Raw genomic sequence first — 14,850 nt, forward strand, 5'->3', positions numbered from 1 at the left:
CTAGACCTCATTTTGGGGAAAAGGTGACACCTCTGCAAATTACTACTGTTGCTTTTAGAGTTTTATTGAAACCTTTCTGAGTAAATTAGTGAGTGGGTTACGTAAAGTACGTTGTGAGTGCTTCTCTGTATGAGCATTAAATGGGGACTATATAATTCTTTTGCAGTTTTACTGTTTCTCCTGAGATCCTCTCATGATAGATGTTTTCCCACACGTACGTCATAAGTGAGGTCATTACTGAAGTCACGTACTTGTGCTGGATGATTGATTCTTGGTCTCAGTCATCACAAATTTACTGGATGGAGCTCCATAACGACATAGGACTCACAGGAACTACATAGGATCAGATACTGTCCTATTCCAATTGTAGGCGGAGCTTATACAAGCCCTGTATATACAATTGAACACCTGTGTCAGCAGTGGGTGCACCTTAATGTACCAGAAATAACTAATTACTAGATGGAGCCAGAACTTTTTTTGGAAATATGGTGCGTGAGTCCCTCTTGGCTTTGTGACATCACAAAAACAGTTAACTGGGAAAGAGCTGTGGCTTAGTTCTCTTATATGGGCTCCAGAGGCTTTTCAAGCCATCAACCACATCCGCCGTCTCCTGTCCTGTTGGATGAAAGCGAGGGAGGAGTGGACAGAAGGAAATCTGCGTAGACATAGCACCCGTTGGACGGCACAGCTGGCCGAGTGGGCGTCATGTGGCACCACTGTTATTTCCACAGCTGAAGACAGTTAGCGGCACACTAAGCGAACCTTTTTGTGTCTTAATGAAATTTCCACTCAGCGATCGGCCACCGTTTATTTTTCCTGTGTTCGCCGGCCGCGTGGCAATAATAGAGCTACTTTTTTTTTTTTTTATAAAGCCGCAGCCGCCCTCGGTCCAAAACCGTTGAAGACGAAGCATCAACAATAAATGTATAGCGTGTACAAATGTAGAGATTTGAATTATTATTTCATATTGGACAGATCTTCTGATAAGATAGCACAGGGGAACTGCTGCCTTCTCCTGGTGGATCAGACTGTATATATTCCCCTTAATGAAAATCATTAATGTGGTCTGAAATTGTGAGGGGTTTCACATGACTCTGTATAGTTCCATGTCTGGAAAAGCTGTTTGATCTGAGCTGGATCATTCCCAGGACTGCAGTGACACTGATGTATGTGGTGGTGGTGTGCTGGTACAAGTGGATCAGACACAGCAGTGCTGTTGGAGTTCATAGAGTAGTCCACCAGCCAGAAATAGGCAGAAACAAAGTCAAAGTGTTATAGCTGATCGGGGTTATCATGTTACTAGGTGAATATTTAAGCATGCCCATCCTTAGAAACAGCATTAGTGGCCTGTCCGGGACTGTGTGAATTTGAGACCGCCCTGGCGTTCGTTTACTTAGCTGGTATGGGTATTTTCTTGTGAAGTGGGAGAGTTTTGGAGGAAAGAGGTTTGATGTGTGCACGTTTTTGTGCCAGGTCAGAGAGGGATCCTCTTTCATATAAATGACTTCTGCTCTTTCCTCTGGCAGGCCTTCTCTTGTGCTGACTGATGAGTGAATACAACAGACAACTCACACACACACACACACACACACACACACACCTCAGCAGTGATGAGGCCGAGACCTGATTACCAACTCTGCTTTAAATGTGATCAAGACCTAGATGAAAGCAAAAGCAAAGTCTGTGTGTGTGTGAGAGAGAGAGACGCAGAGAGAGAGGCAGAGACAAACAGAGAGAGAGAGAGATGCAAAGAGAGAGAGAGACGAAGAGAAAGAGAGAGACACACAGAGAGAGAGAGAGAGAGAGAGAGAGGCAGAGAGACACAGAGAGAGAGAGAGAGAGAGAGAGAGAGAGAGAGAGAGAGGCAGAGACAAACAGATAGAGAGAGAGAAAGAGAGAAAATTTCTGGTGCCATTCTTGTGGTCCATGTGGCAGTTCTGGAAAGTTGGTACATTTTATAAAAGGCAGTAAAAGCATGAATTAGATTTTTTTAATTCTCTTGGCACTTTACTAAAAAATAAAATGTTTTTCACTGAAAATGTTTGTATTTTGGGGGCGGCACGGTGGCGCAGCAGGTTAGTGTCGCAGTCACACAGCTCCAGGGACCTGGAGGTTGAGGGTTCGATTCCCGCTCCTGGTGACTGTCTGTGAGGAGTGTGGTGTGTTCTCCCTGTGTCTGCATGGGTTTGCTCCGGGTGACTGTCTGTGAGGAGTGTGGTGTGTTCTCCCTGTGTCCGCGTGGGTTTCCTCCGGGTGACTGTCTGTGAGGAGTGTGGTGTGTTCTCCCTGTGTCCGCGTGGGTTTCCTCCGGGTGACTGTCTGTGAGGAGTGTGGTGTGTTCTCTCTGTGTCTGCGTGGGTTTCCTCCGGGTGACTGTCTGTGAGGAGTTGGTGTGTTCTCCCTGTGTCCGCGTGGGTTTCCTCCGGGTGCTCCGGTTTCCTCCCACAGTCCAAAAACACATGTTACAGGTGGATTGGCGACTCAAAAGTGTCCATAGGTGTGAGTGAGTGAATGTGTGTGTGTCTGTGTTGCCCTGTGAAGGACTGGCGCCCCCTCCAGGGTGTGTTCCCGCCTTGCGCCCAATGATTCCAGGTAGGCTCTGGACCCACCGTGACCCTGAACTGGATAAGGGTTACAGATAATGAATGAATGTTTGTATTTTATAAATGTAAACAAATGCAGAATTGGAACACACTCTAAATAAGAGGGACATTCTGGAGATTCCACTGTAATTTATTTCCATCTACCACTTCATAAAATGACTAATTTCCTTTGCACATTTCACATTTATTTCTCTTCTCATAATATGGTAAATTCTGCATAAAATTCTGCCTTTAAATTTGGATAAAAGAATAGTGTCTTCACTGTAGATGTTGTGTATTTATTAAAATTAAATTAAACAGAATGTAATTTGACCCTGGGTCTTATGCATACGGCTGCACATTTTTCGAATGGGGAGGGGAGGGAGGAATGTCTATTTCACTTCCTAAACCTGTTACAGCACTGTTATTACTGTACACTTCTGCAGAAAATTAACTGAAATAACAAAATGGCAGCTGGCCGGAGGCGAGAAAGCACACTTGGAATTTTTTCGCCCTCCTCTTGGTTTGCCTAAAATTTCTCACGTTCACCTTGTGATGGCTTTGGCTGCCTCTCAACCCCAGGCACCCCATTCATGTTTTATTCTACGCTTTCAGCTAATACACACACGCACACGAACATGTATACACAAACACACACACACACACGTGCTGAACATGTTCTTCACTCTCACACATTCATGCACATGGCTTTACTCTTGACAAACCTAAACACCCAAACACTCGCGTGTGCAGGTGTGTGTCCCCTGGGCGGTCTGTGTATGTGCACTCACACTCTTAGCACGTGAGGTGGAATAATGAGCTTTCAGGATACTTCTGATTTCTTCTGCTAATCCAGTTTTGGCAAATGTTATGTGGTGGGCAGTGGCATTGATCTGATTTTATGCTGTATTAGGCTGTTAATTAGGCTATTAATTAGGCTGTATTAATAGTGGGAAGTAAATGGAATGATTGGTTAAAGGAGCAGTTGACAGAAAACCGCTCTCTCCAACTGATGTCTGAAGTGTTCCACTGGATCTTTGAAGCTACTTTAGCTAATGGAACCATGCTCAGGTTAACATCATGTCATCTGCATATTTTAATTACCACACACTTGCCTTAAGTTATGTTAATTAGTTTCATATTGTACAAAGTCATACAAAATTACAAAATCAGCCTGTCAGTCATTTAAACCTTTGTTAACATCTCTCTTTAGTATTTACCTGCTGCGTAATTCATGAAATGAAAGTGTCAAACAAATAAATACAGTGGAATCTGAGTTCCTAACTTGTGTTTATTGAGAGTCAGAAAACATGTTATTTCTTACTAATTGAAGGAATAAGGTTTAAAAGACCGTTGGTCCCCCCCCCCCCAACGGTGTTGGGAAACTCTAATAGGCGTCTTGCCTGTGACGTAGATGGTGGACAACACTCTAGAAGCTGCACTTAATTTAATGCAGAATGATGAAAAGGTGTGTTGTTTTTGGCTGCAATCATTCAATGTACAGTGGGACATCTGTGAACAAATGGACCAAAGATCCCAAAATATCCAGAAAATGGACTAAATTTGTCCACTTTAAACGGACACTTTGGAAAGGACCCTCCGCTCACTCCGTTATCTGTAGCTCATTTCACTGGCGCTTTTCCAACAATATGGGCATGTAAGGACACCAACGAAAGGTGTTCAAGAGCCTCTGTAACATGGAGGTAAACAGGGTGAGGACACTCACTTCGCCTGTTTTAGTTGGTGTTAGTTAACGTTAGCTTGACTCGCTAAACTCGGTGTCTCAGATTATACTCGGCTACGTAGCTGCATTACGGAGGTTTATAGTGTCGGAGGAATTCGAGTTCGACTTCGATCACATTTACAAGAATAACGGTACCTCTACATTTGAGTTTAGCTTATTGCTAGGCTATTGTCATGAATAATGTTGGTTATTTAGCTAGATACTGTCATAACAGTCGGTCATAACGGTGTTTTACCGCGGCGTTGTTCGGCTGTTGTCCACCAGTGACGTCACGGTCGCGTTCGAGAATTTCCGTAGCGAGCTCGGGTTTTTCCGTCAGTTTAATAAAATTGTCAGTTTTAAAGCAAATTAAGCTACTGTTTTCATTTTAATTCATACTTATATCTGTCAGTAACTACAATAATGTGAAATATTCATGGAGGTCCATTAAGTGGTGCTTAGCCTTTAAGCAAAATGCTATATTTTTAGAATTAAAATTGCAAATGTTCTTTAAAATATTTTAATATTTAATGATGTTTGAGCAATGAAAATTACTAGGAACCAAATATCGTTCAATTATCTTCCAATATATATATATATATATATATATATATATATATATATATATATATATATATTCCTCCATTCATTCATTATCTGTAACCCTTATCCAGTTTGAGTCGCCAATCCACCTACCAATGTGTGTTTTTGGACTGTGGGAAGAAACTGGAGCAACCAGAGGAAACCCACAGAACACACCAACTCCTCACAGACAGTCACCCGGAGCGGGAATCGAACCCACTACCTCCAGGCCCCTGGAGCTGTGTGACTGCGACACCTACCTGTTGCACACACACACACACCATTTCTTTTTTTCCCTTTCTTTTCTTGTAACATTAACATAATGTTTGTTGTGAGACATGTTCGATTATAGGTGTGTATGAATGCATATAAGAGGCAGGGGTGTGTTTTCATTGATTCCAATGATTGGCTGCAGGTACGGGACTCTGGCAGTTGCTACTGATGCAGATACCAGACAGGATTCAGAGCAGCAGAGCAAGAGCTCGGGGAAGAGACTTACGGTTAGTGCCCCATTATTTAAAGTTTATATCAAGTGATTAACAGTTTCACAGTGCCTTAAACAAACCTATTTATCCACTCTCACTTATAGTGTAATGATGTTTGTAAGAATGAGCACATACAGTGAGCATTGCACTTTATGAAAATGATTGTTTTTTTTATCCATCATTAATGTCTTATGAGCTATTAATTAATCAGAGATACAACATTAGTTACTAAATGTAGCCAAATGACAGACAATTCTGGAACCTTCGTTTTTAAAATCAGGAAACATTTCCAATTGTAGCACTGCTCAGTGTCTTCGAGCCACTCATCAACTTTCTAGTAAAGTGTTTTACTAAATTCAGAATGAGTTCACAGACATTAACAGTGGATGACGTGCAACTTGGGATTTACATCACGTGGGACAATCAGTCTAGTATTTCACAGGAAACACGTTATTTGGCTTGTGAGCTATTTTAATTTAATTTAATTTAATAAACATGGCCTATTTCAGTAACCTCAAGTATGTCCGTTCATTAATGTTGTGGATACTTTACCACTTGGAATAGACTATGTATGCAGCCATACGTTGAAGTCAAGAAGCTGTTAAATGAAGTGTGTAAATACATAAACTGTCATTATTGTATATGAACTGTATTCACTATACATTGACACTCTATGACATGTGCATATATGCTATAGCTGGTGCCTTGAAACCACTTTAATGGCCCAGAGAACCTAAACCATCTTTGCAGATTTGTGAATCCATTATTGCACATTGTGTTTTATTCTGTACGAGGTTATTTCTTGAAGTATACATGGCTTGATACTGTTTTTTCTATGTGTTTCTCAGGCTGAGTGGACTCTGGTCTTGGGAGAGCAGGCGCTGGATATCTGTGTCCCTTCTTTCTCCCCCATGTCTTCCTCCATCTTCGTCCTGGGCGAGAGAAACCTGTTCTGCCTGCGGGACAGCGGTCAGATCCGCTTCATGAAGAAACTGGAGTACAACCCCAGCTGCTTCCTTCCCTACGCCTCAGGTAAATGTACAGTCCAAACCAATCTGTCCCAGCCACCGTCTCACTTCTGACGCGTCCAAAGTGACACACTCGATCCACATCACTTTTACTTTCTGAGTCAGTCAAGTGTCTGAGTCATTCATGTGAGATACAAGTTTACCCAGCAGCAGCTGCCAAGCGAAAATGTTCTGGAAAGAAATGTGGATTTTTCAAAATATACTACTGTGAACACCATAGACCTGGGCCTTGTGTTTCGTGGCAAGCTGATGTTGCGTTTATTACTCACTGAGTCAGTCATTCTTTGCTGTTCCTTAGGGGGAAATCCAGTGGAACTGCTGCATATTAGTTTTGACAGCGCAGTCAACAAAGTTGCCGTGTATAACTGAGGGCTTCCTAATATGCCAGGATATCTTTATTTGTGCACCAGCTCGGGTTCATCTGATAAGACGTGTAGATTCCTGTTTGTGTTTCGTTCGGGACTGACTCTGCGTTTAACACAAATCCTCTCTGTTTTCCTCTCTCTAGGGTCTTGTGAGTGGAAATATCAGAGCAGACTCTGATTTCACGCACCTCTACATATTAAACTCAGCAAAGCAATGTGGCTTGTGTTTTGGATGATGACCCATTAGCATTAGCTTGGCTGATTAGCGTGTAGAGGGCCAAACACAGCATTCAGAGGAAGGTTACTTTATTTGTACAAAGCATAGTGGGTTTGGAACAGTTTTGTTCAACACTGGGCGCCATATCAACAATTTTTAAAAGGCTCATTCACTTTCCCTTTTAGAGAAATAACCGTTTTAACCCTTCGGATGCCACTTTGTGTTGATTTTTTACACTGGCGTCAGAGCGGTAGTCACATCTTCCCAACACTGACACTGCCAAGGTGCCCAGTCAGGTGCCCGATTAGCAAATGGTGAACATGTTATATAAGAGCCAGTCTTATGGCAATATGAGCCTGCTTACTGTAATATATGATGTCACAAAATACATTTACAGGAGAATACATATAGATATCATTAGTGGTTAAATAATATAAAGCAGCTATCATTAGACAAGTTTAATTGGAATCAGTGCTGGAAGTGAAATAGTGATCAAATACTCAATCTTTGTATTCTCTGTTTTTGATCATATTTTGATCAATCATTCATTCATTCATTATCTGTAACCCTTATCCAATTCAGGGTCGCGGTGGGTCCAGAGCCTACCTGGAATCATTGGGCGCAAGGTGGAAACACACCTTGGAGGGGGCACCAGTCCTTCACAGGGCAACACAGACACACACACACATTCACTCACACCTACGGACACTTTTGAGTCGCCAATCCACCTACCAACGTGTGTTTTTGGACTGTGGGAGGAAACCGGAGCACCCGGAGGAAACCCACGCGGACAAGGGGAGAACATACCACACTCCTCACAGACAGTCACCCGCAAGAAACCCACGCAGACACAGGGAGAACACACCACACTCCTCACAGACAGTCACCCGCAGGAAACCCACGCAGACACAGGGAGAACACACCACACTCCTCACAGACAGTCACCCGGAGGAAACCCACGCAGACACAGGGAGAACACATCACACTCCTCACAGACAGTCACCCGGAGGAAACCCACGCAGACACAGAGAGAACACACCACACTCCTCACAGACAGTCACCCGGAGGAAACCCACGCAGACACAGGGAGAACACACCATGCTCCTCACAGACAGTCACCCGGAGGAAACCCACGCATACACAGAGAGAACACACCACACTCCTCACAGACAGTCACCTGGAGCGGGAATCAAACCCACAACCTCCAGGCCCCTGGACCTGTGTGACTGCGACACTACCTGCTGCGCCACCGCCCATATTTTGATCAGATGTCTGAAAAAAATAATATTGACATAACCCTATATTGTGAAAGGGTTTGAACTATAATGATATGATATTTTTTTCATATTGCTCACCACTAATATAAACCTGTCTTAAGAAATAGAGAGGGATGGAGAGCTGAATGAGTGTGGACACACACACACACACAGTAAAGTATGCAACGTGGTAATCTTGTGTGGAGATTCCAGTCATCATTTCCACTGGGACTTCCCTTCAGCTGCATTCACTTAGACAGGCATTTATAACACAGTCAGAAACAAGAAGACGGAAAATCGGAGCAGAGGTGTTTTTTGGCACCTGTTCCTTTGACAGTGGTGATGTCTCTCTTGCAGCTAAGTACACATTTGCTTACGCTGAGCATCACACACATGGATGCATGACTCAGTCTCATTAGGGAAGTGCTCAGGCTGTTGGTAACGGCACTGAGAGGTGTGTGAGAAAGAGAAAAGACCGTACCCTGTTTCTGGCAGAGTTGAACCGCTGGATGAATGTAGCTGAATGTAACTCGATGTGGAAAATCATTTCCTGCCATTGTAATATGGTATGTTTTTTTCCTATAAAATGTTCTCATGGTTTTGGCTGGAGTTGTAGCCGTTCAGCGTTTAGAATCTTTTACAGTCTTTCCTTTGGCACTGAAATGTACATTTTTTTTCTACTTGTCTCTATCTGTTTTTCTCTTTCTTTCTTGTTTTCTCTCTCATTCGTTCTATCACCATCCAGCCCTAAAATAGTTTATTTCCTGCTAATGTTTAGTATTCAGTTCACGATTGTTTAAGCAGTTCATCAGTAGTGCCGGGTATTGAAATTCAATACTGTTACGATCCCCACCAAATTACCTCCATAAATCCCTGCTATTACAGGCCTCGATTGCAGAAATAGAAAAGCAAGCTTGCGTGTTTTTGTGCATGTATGCATGCATGCATCTCTTAAAGCGTGAGGCGGCTCAACGCAAGGCTGGACGCTCAAGCTTAAACGGTCAGCGTAGGCGGCCTCCTTAATTCCAGGGCATTTTTGGAAAGTGAGAAACGCGAGAGTTCTGGTCGGTTTGAAGTGGCACTGGAGGAACGTGCAGCAGTCTGTCATTAACCTGACCTCCCTGACACTGTACACTGAGACCACACACACGCACAGACACACACACCAACACACACACATACAAATATACACCTACGACCCCCTGGTCACCACACTGGCCTTCATCCTGTCTTCAAATAGTATGGAAGTTAAAAAAGACATGGCTGTTGTTGACGGTCTGTGTGCTTATGTTGTGTGTTTTTGGTACTGACTCTTTTTTTCCGTCTCTAGTTTCCGAGGGCACCACCAACCTCCTACTAGGAAACCACAACAACATGCTGCTGGTGTACCAGGACAGCACACTGAAGTGGGCAGCTCAGCTGTCCTGTGCGCCCGTGGCTGTGGCCATCGCCAACTTTCCGTAAGTACAACCCACAGGGGATGCAACATACAGTATATCATTTGTCAGTTGTTGGCTTTTGCAGAATGGATTTGACAGCTGTAAACCTGTCAGAATCATGACATTTCAGCAGGTAAGGGATTGTCAATTGGCCTAAAATGGTCAGATCATCTGATTCGCTGTTATAGGAGGAGACAAAACTCAGACTCAAATAAACAGTGCTCACTACTGCCCTCTAAAGGTGCTACAGCAGTGTTTAGACGTTTGAATTATTGTTTTTTTTGATGAAAAACATAGTCCAATAGATTTGTGTTCTGCTTTCTTTATTTACATGCTTTTGCATCAACTCAGCAGATGATAAATCACTTTTAAATTTGTTTATTTATTTATTTATTTATTTTTTGTTTGTATTCGTAACAGAATTTTTATTTGAAAATGTAGAAAACAAATGATTATGTAACAATTGTGGCAGACCTAGTCGGACTTTAATTGACCTTAAATGTGCACATTTAATCATATGGTTTACTCCACTTTGCAGCACATGCAATATTGATATCGTGGGCACATTTGAAAGAGTTTTTCTCCACTGATTTGTCCATATTGTATAGACATTACATGCCCACCATTGCCCCGCGGCTCTGGCTTCCTGGCCCCTCCTATGGGCCTGTGTTCTCCTAGTCTGAGCAATGAGGTCATAGTTTAGTGTCTAATATCCTGTAGCCCAGTTTCATCGAGGTATGAAACAGGAAAACGGAAGAAGCACGCCATTTGACTATCCCAAGGTATTATTTTTTGGGGGGACCAGTTCTTTAGTTTGAGTTCCAGGCTGGGATATGTTCCTTGCAGAAAGGCTGTAGCATATGCCAAACGCACCGCCAGGATCCTGCTGTGCCAGTACCTAAACCACAGTTTAGCATCAGGCAAGTCCACACGCTCCACTGCCTCTGCCTAAGTGGACACTATCAACTACCCCTGTGTTAAGCCAGAGTTATTAAATCAGCTGAACCCTGACTGTAGCCCTTAGTACCAACGAGTCATACATGATTGTAGATGAGGGCACATAGAATAATGTTTCCCTCTGATTTAGCTTAAAACTGGTCTTTGTGCTTAGGAGTATGTTAGTCTTTTGCACACTCACACTTACACAAAGCTTTGTCATTACTTACTTTTTTCTACATTCAAGTTTGTATGTGATGTTCTTTAAAAAAGAGTTGATTTAATCACCGGCCCTTTTAAACACTGCATGCACCCTAAAAGAAAGTTTCCAATTATTTGTCGGATAATCAAACAGTCACGGTTAAATCTGCGGTTTTGTACTGCATTCAATTTCCAGATTTTTCAGTATTCCTAATAAATCTCAAGTTTCCTAAGGATTCGTCATGAAATTGGGTGGTTATGAGGTCAGAGATTTACACCCCTAGGACCCAAGGCTTTAATAAACTCTATAACAAGTCAGATATAACGCTTGTCCTAGGGTGTTTGACAGTGGGCTTTAATTATAGTTTTGTGGGCAGCGACATTTTGATGGAAGGCTTCTAGCTGCTTGTCTGTGTGAACACCGAGAGCGCTCTTCTTCCCAGGCCTGAGATGAGCCATGTGTTTTTTGTGAAGCTGTTTGCTCAGATTCTTTCTCATCTGATAAGGTAACAGATACCCCTGTAGGCCATGCTGAGTGAAAGCTCACTCTCTCTCCCTATATCTTTCTCATTTTCAGCCTCTCTTTCTCTCTCTCTCTCTTCCTTGTCTCCTCCTCTCTGTGGGTCACTCACTCAAGTTTTGTCCTGCTTTCACTCTTGCATTAAAAGAGTCTGTCTGTCAACACCTTCTAAATGAGCTTTTTGTCCTTGTCCTCAGCTCATATCTCTACCCCACCGGGACCCCAAACTCCTCTCCACACACACGTATCGTTTCGATAATGCCAGGTCCATCAAAGACCATTCTCTTTGTTCAGAATTGGTTGTGATTTCCCGAAAGCCCCATAACATCTACCTGATATCTTATAAGCCTCATAACATTAACTGATAATTCATCAGTTCATTATGGTCTTCTTAATCATTTGAGCCTTCGCGCTAAAGCTCTTTGACAGGCTTTCGCAGGCCTGAATGCTTTTATTAACTCATTAACATTTTTACTCAGACTTCATTAGAGATTTGTTACAGTATTGCGCATACTTTTATTTATTTTTTAAAGTAATTTTAAGCTCTTTTCCTTGATCCATTCACCTTCGAAATTCTGACGCAGTGTAAATGGCACGTAGTGTTTTCAAAGTGTGTCAGAAAACGAAAACACTGAGCGCAGCGATATACACGCCCTTTATTAAGTAGCATATTGGCGTGCACTCACGCTTTTCTTGCACTTGTACAAGGCTTAGTTACAAGTCAATTATTAATGAACGACAATCATTATTGTTTCCATATGCTCTCTCTCATAGCTGAAGCCACAGCAGGAAATTGCTCCAAGATGTTCCGTATCAGCCGGCCAATCAAAACAGATAAGACCACAGCTCGAAATATCACGTCTGAAAAGGCCATAATCACACAGTAATTATAGACAGCTATAATCGAGGCAGTTATAGCTACTAATGTGGTTCAGGTTGTGTATTTACAACTTTGAGGTCATAATGTGTTTACAGAGTTTGTGATATACGACTGCATACATGGTGTTACGTTTTAATGATGCTTCCGGTTCTTATGCTCTCTCCAACATCAATTAATATAATGCTGGACATTAAAAAGGATATGGGGATAAATATTTTGGTTCATAATTTTTTAATTCTGTTTCTTTAGTAAATGATTTAAACTAAACTAGTAAACTCATTGGATAAGGAGGAAAAGTGTAACATTGTGATAATTTATGTTTATGGGGCGGCACGGTGGTGCAGCAGGTTAGTGTCGCAGTCACACAGCTCCAGGAACCTGGAGGTTGTGGGTTCGATTCCCGCTCCGGGTGACTGTCTGTGAGGAGTGTGGTGTGTTCTCCCTGTGTCCGCGTGGGTTTCCTCCGGGTGACTGTCTGTGAGGAGTGTGGTGTATTCTCCCTGTGTCCGCGTGGGTTTCCTCCGGGTGACTGTCTGTGAGGAGTGTGGTGTATTCTCCCTGTGTCCGCGTGGGTTTCCTCCGGGTGACTGTCTGTGAGGAGTGTGGTGTATTCTCCCTGTGTCCGCGTGGGTTTCCTCCGGGTGACTGTCTGTGAGGAGTTGGTGTGTTCTCTCTGTGTTTGCGTGGGTTTCCTCCGGGTACTCCAGTTTCCTCCCACAGTCCAAAAACACACGTTGGTAGGTGGATTAGCGACTCCTAAGTGTCCGTAGGTGTGAGTGTGTGAGTGAATGTGTGTGCGTGTGTGTGTGTGTGTTGCCCTGTGAAGGACTGGCGCCCCCTCCAGGGTGTATTCCCGCATTGCGCCCAATGATTCCAGGTAGGCTCTGGACCCACCGCACCCTGACTTGGATAAGCGGTTACAGATAATGAATGAATGAAATAGTGTTTATATACATCTTCCTAATGTATTAAACATTCTAGACAATACTTGGCACTGAGTATGAACAATGTTCTATAGTTAGATTATGGTTTCTGCAGTTGTTAAAGGAGCTGTAGATTTTCTTTTGCGAAGACAACATTGAAAACAATCATACAACTATAGTTCCACTGTGGAATTATTTATTTATTTTTCATTATTATATTTTTGACAGTGTTTTAAAATGTCATGCATATATGTGTGTTCCTTCTATAGATGGCTTTACCCCTATATCGTCTTTACAATCAACAAAATATAATTTGACCAGATGTGCTCAAACATTTGCACACACCAGTATCTGCTGTTTGTTACGACTGGACATTTATTTGAACCTGTTCTTAAATGGTGGTGGTTATACGAGGCGTAAATTGTTTCAGCAGAGTATGTGTCCAAGGATTGTGTGAGCGGTGGGGTGTGGAGTGTGTCCCATAGCCCTTGTGTATGTCTGTGTGTGTTCTCTACTGTAACTGCACAGCTGGAGAGTTTTACCACCCAGCTCGAGGAGTCCCCTTCACTGACCCACCCACAGCAACCGCACAGAACAGCAAAGCAAAACACACAGCCACAAGATGACAAGAACACACAGACACAGACACGCATGTACACACACGTGAAGCACATTTGTCCACCACAGCATGTAAAACCATCCATGACTTCTTTTCAAACTGCTATTGACTCAGCATCATTATAAAGCTCAATATGCTTGCAGGAGAACACTAATTGTTATGGTAGACAAGCATCCAAGCTCGCCATCCCTTTAAGATAGTGCCAATTCTTAGAGTTAAAATTCATTCATTCATTCATTATCTGTAAGTGCTTATCCAGTTCTGGGTCACGGTGGGTCCAGAGCATCATTGGCATCATTGGGCGCAAGGCGGGAATACACGCTGGAGGGGACGCCAGTCCTTCACAGGGCAACACACACACACTCGCACATTCACTCACACACTCACACTTACAGACACTTTTGAGTCGCCAATCCACCTACCAACGTGTGTTTTTGGACTGTGGGAGGAAACCGGAGCACCCGGAGGAAACCCACGCGGACACAGAGAGAACACACCACACTCCTCACAGTCAGTCACCCAGAGGAAACCCACGCGGACACAGAGAGAACACACCACACTCCTCACAGACAGTCACCCGGAGGAAACCCACACAGACACAGGGAGAACACACCACACTCCTCACAGACAGTCACACAGAGGAAACCCACGCAGACACAGGGAGAACACACCACACTCCTCACAGACAGTCACCCGGAGGAAACCCACGCAGACACAGAGAGAACACACCACACTCCTCACAGACAGTCACCCGGAGGAAACCCACGCAGACACAGAGAGAACACACCACACTCCTCACAGACAGTCACCCGGAGGAAACCCACGCAGACACAGGGAGAACACACCACACTCCTCACAGACAGTCACCCCAGAGCGGGAATCAAACCCACAACCTCCGGGTCCCTGGAGCTGTGTGACTGCAACACTAACCTGCTGCACCACCGTGCAGTCTAGAGTTACAATAAATTTAATTATTAAATACATTATTTCATTTTTATATTTAAATGTATTGTGTGTATTTTGTATTCAGTATCTGTGTTCACTATTTACATCATATTCAGACAAAACTTAAACACCCAGTCATTTACGTAGGC

At 43.3% G+C, this 14,850-nt stretch overlaps 1 protein-coding gene across 1 annotated transcript in view; it reads left to right on the forward strand.

The window, feature by feature from the left end:
* LOC136678503 (protein PTHB1-like) overlaps positions 1-14,850 on the forward strand; it is a 53,814-nt gene that overhangs the window by 7,528 nt on the left and 31,436 nt on the right. Inside the window, exons 7-9 of the mRNA XM_066656551.1 lie at positions 5,303-5,387; positions 6,221-6,404; positions 9,569-9,698. Of these exons, the coding sequence (XP_066512648.1) occupies positions 5,303-5,387; positions 6,221-6,404; positions 9,569-9,698 (399 nt within the window). The remainder of the gene's footprint in view (positions 1-5,302; positions 5,388-6,220; positions 6,405-9,568; positions 9,699-14,850) is intronic.

The sequence above is a fragment of the Hoplias malabaricus genome, chromosome Y, assembly GCF_029633855.1.
Source record: "Hoplias malabaricus isolate fHopMal1 chromosome Y, fHopMal1.hap1, whole genome shotgun sequence".
NCBI classification, from domain to species: Eukaryota; Metazoa; Chordata; class Actinopteri; order Characiformes; family Erythrinidae; genus Hoplias; species Hoplias malabaricus.